Genomic DNA, 13,204 nt, shown 5'->3' with positions numbered 1-13,204 from the left:
TTCAAATGTACAGGCTCGCTGACAAAGAGCAGCTCAGAGCAGGTTTGACTGTGAGGACAATCACAAGACCGGAGCAAAGAAATAATGAATGCAATTCAAAAACAGACATTTACTGGCCTCAGTCTTCAACATGATGAGATACATTTGACTCAGCAGGTCAACACAATGCTGTGTTACACAGTAGCATTACTAGTAACACACCACAGTGATATAATGCACTGTGAAAGCTTGAGCTTTATAACAATAATACTTAAGGAACTGTTGTGTTACACAAGTACTAAACAGCATGTGGATGGACATCATCTTCTTCAGAGTCCAGTGGAAGTGTGCATGTCTTATGTTTGATCAATGACATGTCAGAATCTCTTATAGACCCACTTTGAGTCTCTGGATTATTGCAATAGTCCCAGTGTAGTTGGATCTCTGGTCCCTGTAGCGATCGCTCATAAAAACCACAGATACATTCCTCTGATCCCTGGTGCCGGGTTAATCCATAAAGCCCAGGCCATGCCTCAGGACTTACCTCAGGACTTAACTAATCTGGTGAGTTATGTGTTTTCCATTTTCAGGACCAAACAAGTGATTGTTATATTTGTTAAATTCAGGAGTTGCAGTCAAATCCACCCTGTCCTTCTTCTCCTTCTTTCTTGAGTCACAATTGAATTTCAGTGATCTTTGTCTCTTTTCCGTTGCTGGTCAGAGTGTGGGTGTCGCTTGGGACAGCGGTCGCTGTGTCCTTAGTCTCCGTGTCACTGCGGGGCATGCTCTCAGGTCGAGAACCAGACCCTTTGCCTCCCTTGGTCAGGCTCTTCTGGAAGCTCTCCGAGGTGAAGTAGTACACCACAGGATCCAGGCAGCAGTTGAGACTGGCCAGACATAGAGTGATGGGGTAAAGTGTTCGGACAAAGCGCTCCACAGTGCAGTTAGCCAGGGCCTGGGTTCGCACCAGGGCATACAGGAAGAGGATAGAGTTGTACGGGACGAAGCAGATGATGAAGATGCCAAGATGGACAAGGATCATCCGCAGGACGCGTTTCTTACTGTCACAGCCGTGACCAGCAGTCACGGGGCGACGCAGCGTCCGCAGAACCAGCGAGGAGCATATTAAATTGGCCAAGAGCGGGAGGAGGAAACCAACAATCTGGAAAAATAATAATAATAAAAACATTATGAAAATTACACCTTAATTCTACGTCTTGGTTATCGTAATAAAAAAACAAAGTCATCTGTATGTTGTGCGTCTCGATTCACCTCGATAAAAATGGTGATTTTAGACAGGTAGGTCTTCCAGGTGTTCTTGGAAAAGCCCTCGAAGCATGTGGTGGCTTTGTGTCGGCTGTTGATGGTAGAGAAGAAGGTCACCGAAATGCCTCCTCCCACGATGGTGAGCCACACGGCGGCGCACATCAGTGCCGCGTTCCTCCGCGTCCGGATGCCGCGTGAACGGAACGGATAGACTATCGCCAGGAAGCGGTCCACGCTGATGCAGGTGAGGAAGAGCATGCTGCCATAGATGTTAGTGATGAAGGCTGTTCCCGAAACCTTACACAGTCCATCTCCAAAAGGCCAGTTGCGGTTCACGTTGTAGAAGACCTTGAACGGCAACGTGAAAACAAACACTAAATCAGATAATGCTAAGTTGGTCATAAACATCGTGGTCTCGTTCTGCATCTTCATCCGGAAACAGAACACAAAGAGTGCGGCACAGTTGGTTATCAGGCCCGACACAAAGACCACGCTGTAAACCGCAGAGTACAAGTTGTACTTGAAGGAGTCGTCAATCCCACAGTCCACCATTCCGGTCTCGTTGATCACCAGGCTAGCCATGTTGAGAGCTCAGCCGCAGAGGGGGGGGGGCTCCAAAAAAGATATAATAAAAGGTTGCACAACAGCTCAAAAGCTGTCGGGAAACGGGGGTGTTTTAGAGCGGAAATCTGGGGATCAAAGATGTCAGCAGGGGATCCACCAGTCAAGCCCCCTCGGAGTCATCGTCAGTCCTCCTGTGGAGAAAGAAGGAAAAAGCACTTAGTCACTTCCTCATTACAAAACCACTCTAGTTCTCCAGAAAATGTGGTACAACTGAACATGATGCAGATTTCATTTTAGGAATATGGCTGGTTGAAATGTATTACTCTGTGTTTCTACAACTGAATCTCAAGTGTACAATTCTGAAGAAACTACCAGATAGAGCCAAGTATTTAAAAGAAACAAGATACAAACAAAACTACATGGATTATCCATCCAAAACCATCTATATGTACGTATTGATACAGTCCTAAGATTTGGTCATGTTTGTATGTGACAGGATCGGGAATCATGGAGTCGCTCGTGATCAGGTATCACAATATTTTATATTTTAATTCTGAAAGGCACTTATCCGTGAAACATGCCAAAAAGAAAATAGTAAACCTGAATCTTGAACTGCATGATTATTATATATTGTTATCTGGCACTACTACATTTGTAGCTGATCGAGTAGAGTTAGTAAGGTAGGTTGTGAATGTTTCTCTCTAGTTGCTGGTCGACTTTTCTCTGCTTCAGTCAGTTTAGGAGGAAAATAACCTTTTAGACACAAATAACTGTGACGTCTTGTTAAATTCACACTATTGGCTAGCTGATAACATAAAGACATCAATGCTGCTGAAGTGGAACCTCTGCAGAAATTCTTCTCCAGTGCTGTTAATGTCAACTGCAGGTCACAAGTTCAGCCTCTGCCTCCCTGCTGCAGTGCTGTGCGGAGTTGTTTCCACAGGAAGAGGTGAACACGGCACGGTTAGCGTAGTGTCAATAGTGTCAATCGGATGGTAAGTTTCAGTATCGATTAGCATCCGAGTATCAATTTCTCTCATAAATGTAACGCTAATAATGGGTCAATTCAATTAATTCACGGGATTTATATGTAATTATTTGCTATAACAGTTACAAAATTGGGATATACCATTTAAAAGTGCACATATACAGACTGGGAAACTTTACGCCCATAAAAAGAGAGAATATTGAATGAATAACCACGCTACTTTTCATGAAGTCTTGTATGTAATCCCAGTAATCTTTCATATCAAAGATAAGATAAAACAAAAACTGAGGGTGCAGACACATTATGTCAGTATGCTGTGAAACTGCTTCTATCTGAACAGATATTGGCCTTTCACAGCAGTGTCTAATCAGAGGAAGTGAAACAAAATTACTGAATATATAACTATTTCACCATTCTAGCTGCTTTCAGGACTGTGTGGGATAACATAGCTAGAGACCGGAATATGTACTGTAGTGGGATATCTACATATTTCCTTTAAATTCCATTTATGTCCATGAACCAGAGTCAAAGAGTGCAACGTAAAATGAATGTATGGCTGAACTCCAGCTGGAAGAAGTAAATAACCCAGCGTGGTGGAAAGAGCAGCTGAGAGCGGCTCCCACCATCACAGAGCACTGCTGTGGGGTGAAATACAATAGTTTTGTCAAACATTAACAATTACACTGATCTGATATTGTTCCAGACAATGTGTTCCCAAGTTGTTTACTCGATGCTAAATCTGAATGTGTGAGGTCAGAACAGGAAGTAGGCAGATGGAAATGTGTTGGAGAGTGGTAACTATCTTATCTCTGCCACATCCACAACAAATTCATTATTTGGATTGGGGTAATGATTTCCAGTGAATCACAGTGTTCGAGTGGAAGTAAGTTAGAGGAAAGAAGCATTTCCATGTAAAAGAACATGGGCATGAAATTGCTACACAAAATAAGAGTAACTTTCCTTACAAAGTATTACAAATGTGGCAAACTAAACAACGCTTTACACTGAGAAAGAGGTGACGTCACCGAGCAGAACTACAAACCTTTAACTGCTGAGTGATTCAGTTCACGTTAACACATTATTTTAAGTTTCATAAGCAGTGCAGCTGTATGATGTTGGTTTCTAAGGTTTCTAAAGTCAGTTAAAAGCAAACCTCTGTGATGTCATCACACTTTGTGTCCAATTAAAAACAGAAAATTTGGCATTTTAAAGCGATTCCTGCATCCATCATTTTTCAAGCTTCACCTAAAACTCTAATTCTAACTTTCTTTTTTTGGTCTTCCATGGAAATGTACCCATGCTTTCCCACCCAGTTAAATAACCCGACAAGAGCTAAATCTGGGTTATGCAATTACACTAAACAAGCAGTGAGGTGCTCTCAACAGACTCTCCAACGCACGTACAAAGTGATGAGAGTTCAGGCTGTGTTGATAAATAAAGACGAACATATCAAATAGGGATTTTCAAGTTCGATGGAGTAAAGCGTACACTAGTCCATCAGCACTGTCCTGTGCCTCCATCAGCCTTTACAATACCCCTACTGTACCCGTCTGCACCAGACGCACGCTTACATATGCACAAGGCTCCACATGTGAACGCACAAACAGGCAAACACTTTAAATGTGCCAGTCCTCCCTCTCTCTCTCCCACACAAACACTATGCTTTTCTGTGTGCCGTGGCTCAGGCCCAGGACCCCTGACAGCGTCCCTGATTCACCGTCAGCTGTTGTTGCCTTTAAATGCAGCAGAGCCTATAGAACCGGGAATCTGGCAGCTGAACAGCTTGTTTAAAAGTCAGGAGAACTTCCAAGGTTTGAGCATGTTGTGGATTGCCAGTGGTCCAGCTGAGGGTTCTCAGCCTGGAGTGTGTGATTTCTCGCACAGGTCGTGGACAGCTGCACGGTTACGGGGTCTCCCCCCGTAGCAGCGACAGAAACAGGCCTCTGGAGACTCGCTGATACCAACAGATCGAGTTCAGAGCTCAGCACATATCCAGCTGTTCCTTTCTCTCACATGCTAGAAAGAATGAAAGCACACAGGGCTGAAGGTGGAGGACGAGGAGACGCACAGCGCGGTGTAATAAACGGACATCTTGACTACTTCACAACAGTACATGAAGTCCTCTGGGTGTTACTTAGATCAAAGCAGAAACAGTCAAAAAAAGTCAATATTAGAACTTTTTTATTATTATTAATAAATGTGAACATTTGCTAGTTTTCTTCTTCTATGATCCCAATTCGAGTATTGATTGAGACCTGAGAAAATGTATTGGACCTGTTTATTATTTAACTATTTTATGATAATATATACACAAAATTATTAATCAAATGTTTTAAAAATAAAGAAAACTAAAAGAACAAATATGGTGCTGGACGTAGTGTAATTTAACCAGGCTGTTACATGCACAACAAATACACAAAAATCTACTCATACTATCCATACTGCAAAAAATCTGTAGTAATGAGCATTACAGACAGATGCTAATGGTATTTCTTTCAGCTGCATCACTCCATCCACAGCTTAGGTTTTCTTTGTTAAAGCTGTTAGACATGTTGCTGGTTTCAGAAGCTTCAAACAACCAGAACCCGATAAAAGGGTGTTTTGTTTTTTTTCTCCATTAGAGACAAAATCATCGGTTATCATCAGCTATAAAGGGAACTATTGCAGCTTAAAGACAAAGCAGAGCAAACTTACTGACAGCTGAATGGACGGTGACAGCTCACCTCCCGGTCACTGATGTTTGTCGGTGCAGCGGCGCAGCTGTCAAAGGGGGCGAAAAAACCCTCCAGACCTTCTTTTATTTCCCAACTTAAAGGTTTTGCTGCTGCTCCGACTGCAAACTACTTTCCTTAGAGTCTCTCACGAGTTAAACTGTAACCCATCAGCGCAAACCACTGGTTTTTAAGCGAGCCGCAAATCCTGACGACTCGCTCCGTCCGTCCGCTACAAATGTGACCGCATCACAACCCGCCACGCCTGCTGTGCGCGTGCGGAGAGCCGCCCGCACGGTGACAGGAAACGAGACAATAGTACCTCGGCCAGTGAGAAGGAGAGGAGGGGAGGAGGGAGAGAGTGAATAGAGATTTGTGAAGAAGGAGAGGACAAGGAGAGAGGGCCACACAAGAGTGATCCATCACAAAAGTCTTTCTTTTTTATTTTGCTTGGATGAGATAAAGATGGAGAGATTTTATTGGAGGATGTGCGGGTATAAACAGAAGTGCACTAACAAAAAGTTTGTATAACTTCATTGTTCAAGTCAATATTTGGTATGATCATCTATATTCTTCAGTACAGCTTCCTTTTAATTTGCTCAAGTAGTTTTCAGGAATAGTTTTCCAGGTTTGCCAGGGACATTCAAAGCTCATTTTTTTGATGTTGGCTGCCTCTTGTTTTTTGCTCTCTGTCAATATTTTTAATTCCATTTTTTTTATATAACTCCAAATAACAACAACAGTCACCTCATATTTATAGCCCCCTTTATATTGTAAGATGAGAACCCAACAATAATGCAGAGAAAACCACAACAACGATTAACTGGGTCTGGGTCCACATTTGCCTACTCGTTAGAGTTGGACAGATGGCACGGCAAGGTCGGATTCACCGGAAGGAAAAGTTGGAGGCTGGTACCCTAGAGATTGTTCAAAGGGCAAAAAACCAGTAGCAGAGGAGGTAAGTGAGTTATGTGCATACCCAACCCACACCAGTTGAGAGGACCAGGAGGAGGGGTTTGGGGGGGGTTACACAGCAGAGAGCTGTTTTTAGTTCTGGGTTTAGCCTCTCTGATTGACCAACATGTTGAGAATGAAAACCTGAGCTGAACTCCGAGGCTCTGAGTGCTGAACATTAGGTCTTTCATGCCTGGGAGATGAACTGAGTTCCTGGGTTGCTGACTATTTCTGAGGGAATTACATGCTGCCTGAAAACATCATCAGTCAATAATTAGTTTCAAAACAGTGCAAGTTACAGTGCAGAATTATTTCTAATAAGGTAGCACCAATCTATGGTGAAGAAATGTCAAACGGTCTGAAATATTGTTGAAGATGCAGCAATTCATAAACATTCACTAGGAGTAAGTGCTGCCTCATAATAACATCGCAGTTATATTGAAGTAAAAATTTCAACCACAAGATAACTGCTGTAATAATGGAGATAGATATCCCATCTGCCACAGGATGAAAGGCGGGGTGCACCCTGGACTGTTCAATTGTCTGTCACAGGGCTAACACAGAGAGACAAACAAGCACTCACATCCACACCTACGAGCAATTTAGAAACACCAGTTAACCTGATCACACTAACTGTTTGGGAGGAACCCAGAGTACCCAGAGAGAACCAACACAGGCTCAGGGAGAACATGAAAACTCCTCACTCTCCCCAGCCTATCTATTTCTTTAGCAGGTCTGTTCCTGCACATCAATCTAGGATGGATTACAAGCCCATTTCAAAACAATCTGAAGTCTATCAGCGATCGTGGCTCAAAGAGTTGGCAGTTCGTCCTGTAACCGGAAGGTTGCCGGTTCAAGCCCCGGCTTGGACAGTCTCGGTCGTTGTGTCCTTGGGCAAGACACTTCACCTACGGCCTACTGGTGATGGCCAGAGGGGCCAATGGCGCGATATGGCAGCCTCGCTTCTGTCAGTCTGCCCCGGGGCAGCTGTGGCTACGATCTCCACCAGTGAGTGAATGAATAGTGGAATTGTAAAGCGCTTTGAGGGGTCCGAAAAGCGCAATATAAATGCAATCCATTATTATTATTATTATTATCATTCTACTGTGAGAAACATTAGTACATTAAGATGGAACGGCTTGTTTGCAAGGAAAAAGACTCTTCTCTAAAAGGAACATGGTTGCATCCATTAGGTTTGCTAAAATGCATCTGAACAAACCACAAGACATCTGGAAAAATGCTCTTTGGATAAACAAGACCAAAGTGGAGATGTTTGGCCATAATGCAAAGCGCCGCTATTGGCAAAAACCAAACATAGCATATCAACACAAACACCTCATACCAACTGTCAAGCATGGTGGCAGAGGGGTGATGATTTGTGGTTGTTTTGCAGCTCTGTACCTTGGAGGCAAAGACCCCAGTCACCCATCACATGGACTCTTCACCCTCGTGCCCTCTGGGAGGCACTACAGGAGCCTCCGGACTAAAATCCCAAGGTACCGGAACAGCTTCTTCCCCACAGCTGTCAGACTCCTGAACTCTGCCTCCTGACATCTGACCCATGTTAACACATGGACTCTTCACCCTCCTGCCCTCTGGGAGGCGCTACAGGAGCCTCCGGACTAAAACCACCAGGTACCGGAACAGCTTCTTCCCCACAGCTGTCAGACTCCTGAACTCTGCCTCCTGACATCTGACCCATGTTAACACATGGACTGGACATACACACACACACAACCACCTACACACACAATGGACAACTGTACCCTCATACACACAATAATAACATGGACTGAACCACCACTCACAACCACTAGCACTTTATGTAGCCTCTGTAGAAATTATCCACATATCTTACTTATCTTAACTGCACTACTGTATAGTTCTGTGTAAATAATCATTCTGTACAATACCATAATTTTTAAATCTACAACTGTTTATAACCTGCATAGTTCACATTTCTGTATAGCTGTATATCTCATATTTCTGTATAGTTTTTCATATTTATATCCTGTTCATAGCCTGTACATAGCTTGTACTCACTACAGCCTGTACATACTTATAGTTATAGCATATTCATAACATACTTCATACCGTGTACATTATAACATACCATAATAGACCCATTTCATATACTTACATATCTATATTATTGCTAATATATATTTGTAATATATCTATATCATGGCTAAAGCACTTCTGGATGGATGCAAACTGCATTTCGTTGCCCTGTACCTGTGCATGTGCAATGACAATAAAGTTGAATTCTATTCTATTCTATTTAGTCAACCACAAAGTATTCTAGGGTCAAATGTGTCCAACAGCTGAAGCTTGGCTGAATCTGGGTCACGTAAGTGGACGATGAGCCCAGCAAATCAACAACAGAACGGCTGAAGAAGAAAAAAAAGAGTCCAAATGTTGCAACAGCCCAGTCAAAGTCCATACATCGCCATGATTGAAATGCTGCAGTGGGACCTGAAGAGATGTGTGCATAAACAAACGACCGCAGACCTCGATGAACTGAAGTGTGCCAAAATTCCTCCACAACACTGTGAGAAAACTTCATGTTTTTCTGCTAAAAGTGGTTCTACAAGCTGTTGAATCATGCGGCGTAATTCGTTCTTCACACACTTCTTCTGCTTTACCGCAGCTAACTGTTAAATAACGATCTGAGGTAGTATTTAAATCATTTTGAGACCTGGATTTTAAAAATTATCTCCTGATATGTAAAACCTCAGATCTGACAGAGAGAGTACAGTCTCCCCCCCCCCCCCCCCCCCCCCCCCCCCCCCCCATTATATATAGTATAAATACAGCACAATAAAAAAAATGGATGTGACATCTTCGGGGTGCCTGGCAACTTTACGGAGCCAAAACATAACAGTCAGCTCTGGTGAGTGATACCTCAAAATAACAGCGTAGTGCTATTTTGGCTGATCAAAGTCCTGCTATTGTTAAAACACAGCCATAATGTGTTGCAAAAAGAGTTATTTTTAACCAGGTGACAGGGCGGTGTTGGCCAGGTTTTCATTGTGTTCAGGCTGGCATGGGGCGCTACAGTATGTGAGCATGTGTGTGCTTGTGTGTCCGTGTGAACAATGTGTTTTTGTGTGACAGAGACACAGAGAGTGAGGTGCTTGACAGAGGGGAAGTGGTCTTTAGGAGTAGCGTCTGGCAGGCTGACTGCTCCACAATAGCAGCAGGGAGGACAGGACATCCTGCTTAAAGCCTAAACTGAGCTGAGACGCACACACACACACAGACACACAATGCTTTGCACACCACCAGATGTCTTTAACCGTCTTAATTGCTGATGTTGAAGAACAAGCACTTAAAGAAGTGTGAGTCACACCGTGTGATAAGAGCATATTTCCTGAATGGTGTTTCACATCTTGACTACTGTAATTGAATCCAGATAGTGAGCCTAAACAAGCTACAGCTTCATGTAATCATCCAGAGGGTATCCCATTAATTTGGCAAGGCCTAATATAAGCCACAGTGGCATGTAAAACAGTGCAAACAATGCCATTTTCACATATATCCTTACAGTGACTTTCATCTGCCACCACCAAATCCACTTTAATTTATTCAGCCATCATCAGAGGGGCTGGATGCTAAAGCAGTATTAATAAAATTAAATGTGTAAATAATCAGAGTATTGGACCTATATTACCTCGACCTAGAGCCCCAAAACGTACCCCAATCACACAAACCCATATGCACTCCTCCCTCCTGCTTCTCTGTGTTTGGTAAGGGTAACTAAGCTGTGCGGCCCTGGCCAGGGCTTTGTGAGTCACACCAACCAGAACAAAGACCCCATTACTGCCACCACCGCCTCCTTCCCTCCCTCCCTGGCCTCTTCTTCTTGGACCCTTCTGTCCAACGCTCCTTTAATGCAATGATGAGTGTATTTCCTTTGCTTTTCTTCCCTTGCTTCTGCCCATCCTCTCATTCACAGGCTCCAGGAGGGTTTAGGGGTAGCCCCGTCATGCCGTACATGCCTCTCCCCTGACAACAAGGCTGGACAAAGGCAGCAAGGCAGTATAACACAGGAGTCTCGAGCTTTGTAGGCTCTTTTTGGACTGATGTTAACAGGAGTACAGTGGGCTTTACTCCTTTACTCCTGTGTGCATGTGTGACCTTAGTCCCTGAGACGGCATTAATCTCTGACCTGATTAGACACTCGATTGGGCAGAGCCCAGATCAATGCCGCTGGCTTTAACTGAGGCCTCCGAGAGCTACTACAGCTCGAGATCGAGGGGGAGTTGTTTACCCCACAGCACTGATAGGTGCAGCATGAGCAGCCATGGGTGAGTGCCCGTTTCTCCAGACTGAGAGGCGAGGCAGACAGGCTGACCAGACTGACCTCAACCTGTTCAGACTGAGCTGTTTGTCTTTGTGATATAATGGGCTGATGTTCCTCATTTCAAGGGAGTAAAAAGTCAGCTCTCAAAGACTGTATCAGCTCTTTTCCAAACATGGTCTTCTTGAAGGGGAAAATTGGCATTGCTCCAGGGGATAATTGAATTTAGTTTAATTTTAACCCTCTTTACTGTGTGATACAATAGATAAAAGCACTGTGTTACCATAGCTGTGTTGAGTGCTGAGCTTAGAAACAGTAAAAATCCATAAATACCTCTAATGATACATGAAAAAAGGACGTCCTTCATCCTAATAGCATAAACAATATAACCAAAGCTTTGTATTTAAAGTTCGGTTGTATATACTGTATATACAGCTGTTCATTAAGCAACCTACATGCATAGCTGTCTCTTAGTTAAAATTATCTCAGTGCAATAAACAGCTTTTTAGGGCCGGAAGGGGTGCCATTAAGAGGGGGCAATGGGGGCACTGGCCACCACCCAAGATTTGCTGCCCCCTCCAGTGGCCCCCCACTGGCAAGCGGAGATGGGCGTCCGATTACTTTTTTCAAGTAACGAGTAGTGTAAGAGATTACTATTGCAAAAAAGTAATTAGATTACTGTTACTTTCCCGTAAGCACGCTGTGTTACTCCGTTACTGCGTTACTGCGTTACTAAACCTTCATGATTTTGTTTGTGAGAGTGTCTCATGACAGTGACGTAAGCATGTGCGACGCTCGTGGCAGCAACAGACGTGTGCAGATCAACAATGGATAATATGGAGTGATGGAGAGAGTATGACCGTGCAGTTTAAAGCATGGCCGTACTTACATTACTTTAAGTTTTAGTCCGTAAAAAGTGACAAATAACATTAGCGTACACTGTACACTCTGCATGGGAAGAAAACTTCTGTCTACAGCGAAAAATCAAACTTCAAATCTGAGCGAGCGCCTAGCACGCCGCCACGGGAACGTGACATTCACAGAGAAACCCCCGGATCCCCCTGCGGACATGACTGCGACACCAGGCAAACCTCCACCTGCTCCACTCCTGCTAAACAGGTGAACATAGATTTAAGAGCGACAGGACTTAGTGCCGCTGAATCTTTGATTTTATTTATTTTCTGCTGTGTTTTACTTGCATCTATTTGAAAGAGTGTAAACAGAATATGCAGAATGTGCAGAAAATAAGTTTAAATGTTAAACAATTTCTTCAAGTCAAAAACTGTTTCATATAGTTAAATCTTTGCTTAATGCGTAAAATTAAAAGATTAAAACTCATAAAACGTTTTCTATTTGATTCAATTTCATATGATGGATTATGAATAAAAAATAGAATTGGGCTGAAAGGTCTGTTGCTTTATTACGTATTCACGTTGTGTATCATGTTTTTTAAAAAATTACTAAGTAACTAATTACTTTTGAAAATGAGTAATCAGTAAAGTAGCGGGATTACTTTTTAAAGAAGTAATCAGTAATTAGTTACTAATTAGTTTTTTCAAGTAACTTTACCAACACTGCTGTCAAGACTGTCCTATGCTGGTATTAATTCTAATAAACGTGAGCAAACGAGAGCGACACCCTACAATGAGTTGAAACATTAACTTCTTATTTATTCCTGCTTAAAACTGATTATTATGAATTTCAAAATCTTATTTGGTTTTCAGTGTTATCATCTTTAACAGCAGGAAATTAACTAGGCATATATTTCTTGTCTCTCTTTTTGACATATTTGTCAAGTAACCTGTATTTGACAACACTATAATAAAACTGGAAATTCTGTATTTGGTGCGACACTCCACATGACCACTGCTATGAAAACATTCTGGAGACGCAACTGCAGCAGAAACTTGAGAAATCTCTGCTGGAAACATGTAACAGTTTATAAATATTTTATTTATACATCAGAATTAAGGAGGAAAAAATACTTTTCCTGTATATTGTGAGTACGTTTGCAGGTAAAAAAAAAAAATCAGTTAAATACAGTGAAATGAACGTGTGTCACAGCTCAAGGGATGGACATGCTAACCTGTCTAGAACAGGTCTGCAACCTTTACTATCCTAAAAGCCTTTATATGCGTTATCTTTCTGATTTCTCATCCACAGGAAGAGATCCATGCCATCACACAGATTCACCAGAATAAATGAGAACAAGGCGTCAGGTGGTAGAAGTAGGCTATGATGAACTTTTTTTGCTGTTGTTTTTTTTTTTTAATATACATTTATATTCACACTCAGTCTGAGTGTGGTTTTTTTTTCTCCTCCTCTTACCTCATGTTATGTATTTTGTTGTTTTTTTTCCTATCAGCCTACCTTTCTGACATGTCTCCCCAATGTGATGTTTGTGTAAAGTTGGTCAGAAGGTTCCTTTGTGAGTGCGCA

General features: G+C 42.6%; 1 protein-coding gene across 3 annotated transcripts; it reads right to left on the bottom strand.

The window, feature by feature from the left end:
* Nucleotides 1-89: 89 nt before the first annotated feature.
* lpar4 (lysophosphatidic acid receptor 4) lies at nt 90-5,767 on the bottom strand. Of its 3 annotated transcripts, none has more exons than XM_085474089.1 (3): nt 5,492-5,767; nt 1,252-2,000; nt 90-1,141 (listed from the first exon to the last, which is right to left on the bottom strand). In XM_085474089.1, exons 2-3 carry the CDS (start codon nt 1,825-1,827, stop codon nt 653-655), a joined length of 1,065 nt encoding a protein of 354 aa, XP_085330215.1. In that variant the 5' UTR covers nt 1,828-2,000; nt 5,492-5,767; the 3' UTR covers nt 90-652. The 3 variants fall into 3 exon arrangements, with proteins under 3 accessions (XP_085330215.1, XP_085330220.1, XP_085330225.1); XM_085474094.1 differs by having other exon boundaries at nt 5,496-5,767; XM_085474099.1 differs by having other exon boundaries at nt 5,521-5,767.
* Nucleotides 5,768-13,204: the final 7,437 nt, after the last annotated feature.

This window comes from Copadichromis virginalis, linkage group LG2 (genome assembly GCF_057382275.1).
Source record: "Copadichromis virginalis isolate Kocher_CV1m ecotype Utaka linkage group LG2, C_Virginalis_male_GT1.1, whole genome shotgun sequence".
Classification (NCBI taxonomy): domain Eukaryota; kingdom Metazoa; phylum Chordata; class Actinopteri; order Cichliformes; family Cichlidae; genus Copadichromis; species Copadichromis virginalis.
Note: the sequence above shows the minus strand (reverse complement) of the source record. Positions and strands in the feature narration are given on the sequence as shown.

Excerpts from the sequence above, each read along its gene's own strand:
- lpar4 (XM_085474089.1), bottom strand. The coding sequence starts at position 1,827 with ATGGCTAGCCTGGTGATCAACGAGACCGGAATGGTGGACTGTGGGATT. Across the intron at positions 1,142-1,251 it reads AAATCACCATTTTTATCGAG|ATTGTTGGTTTCCTCCTCCC; the intron begins GTGAATCGAGAC and ends TTATTTTTCCAG.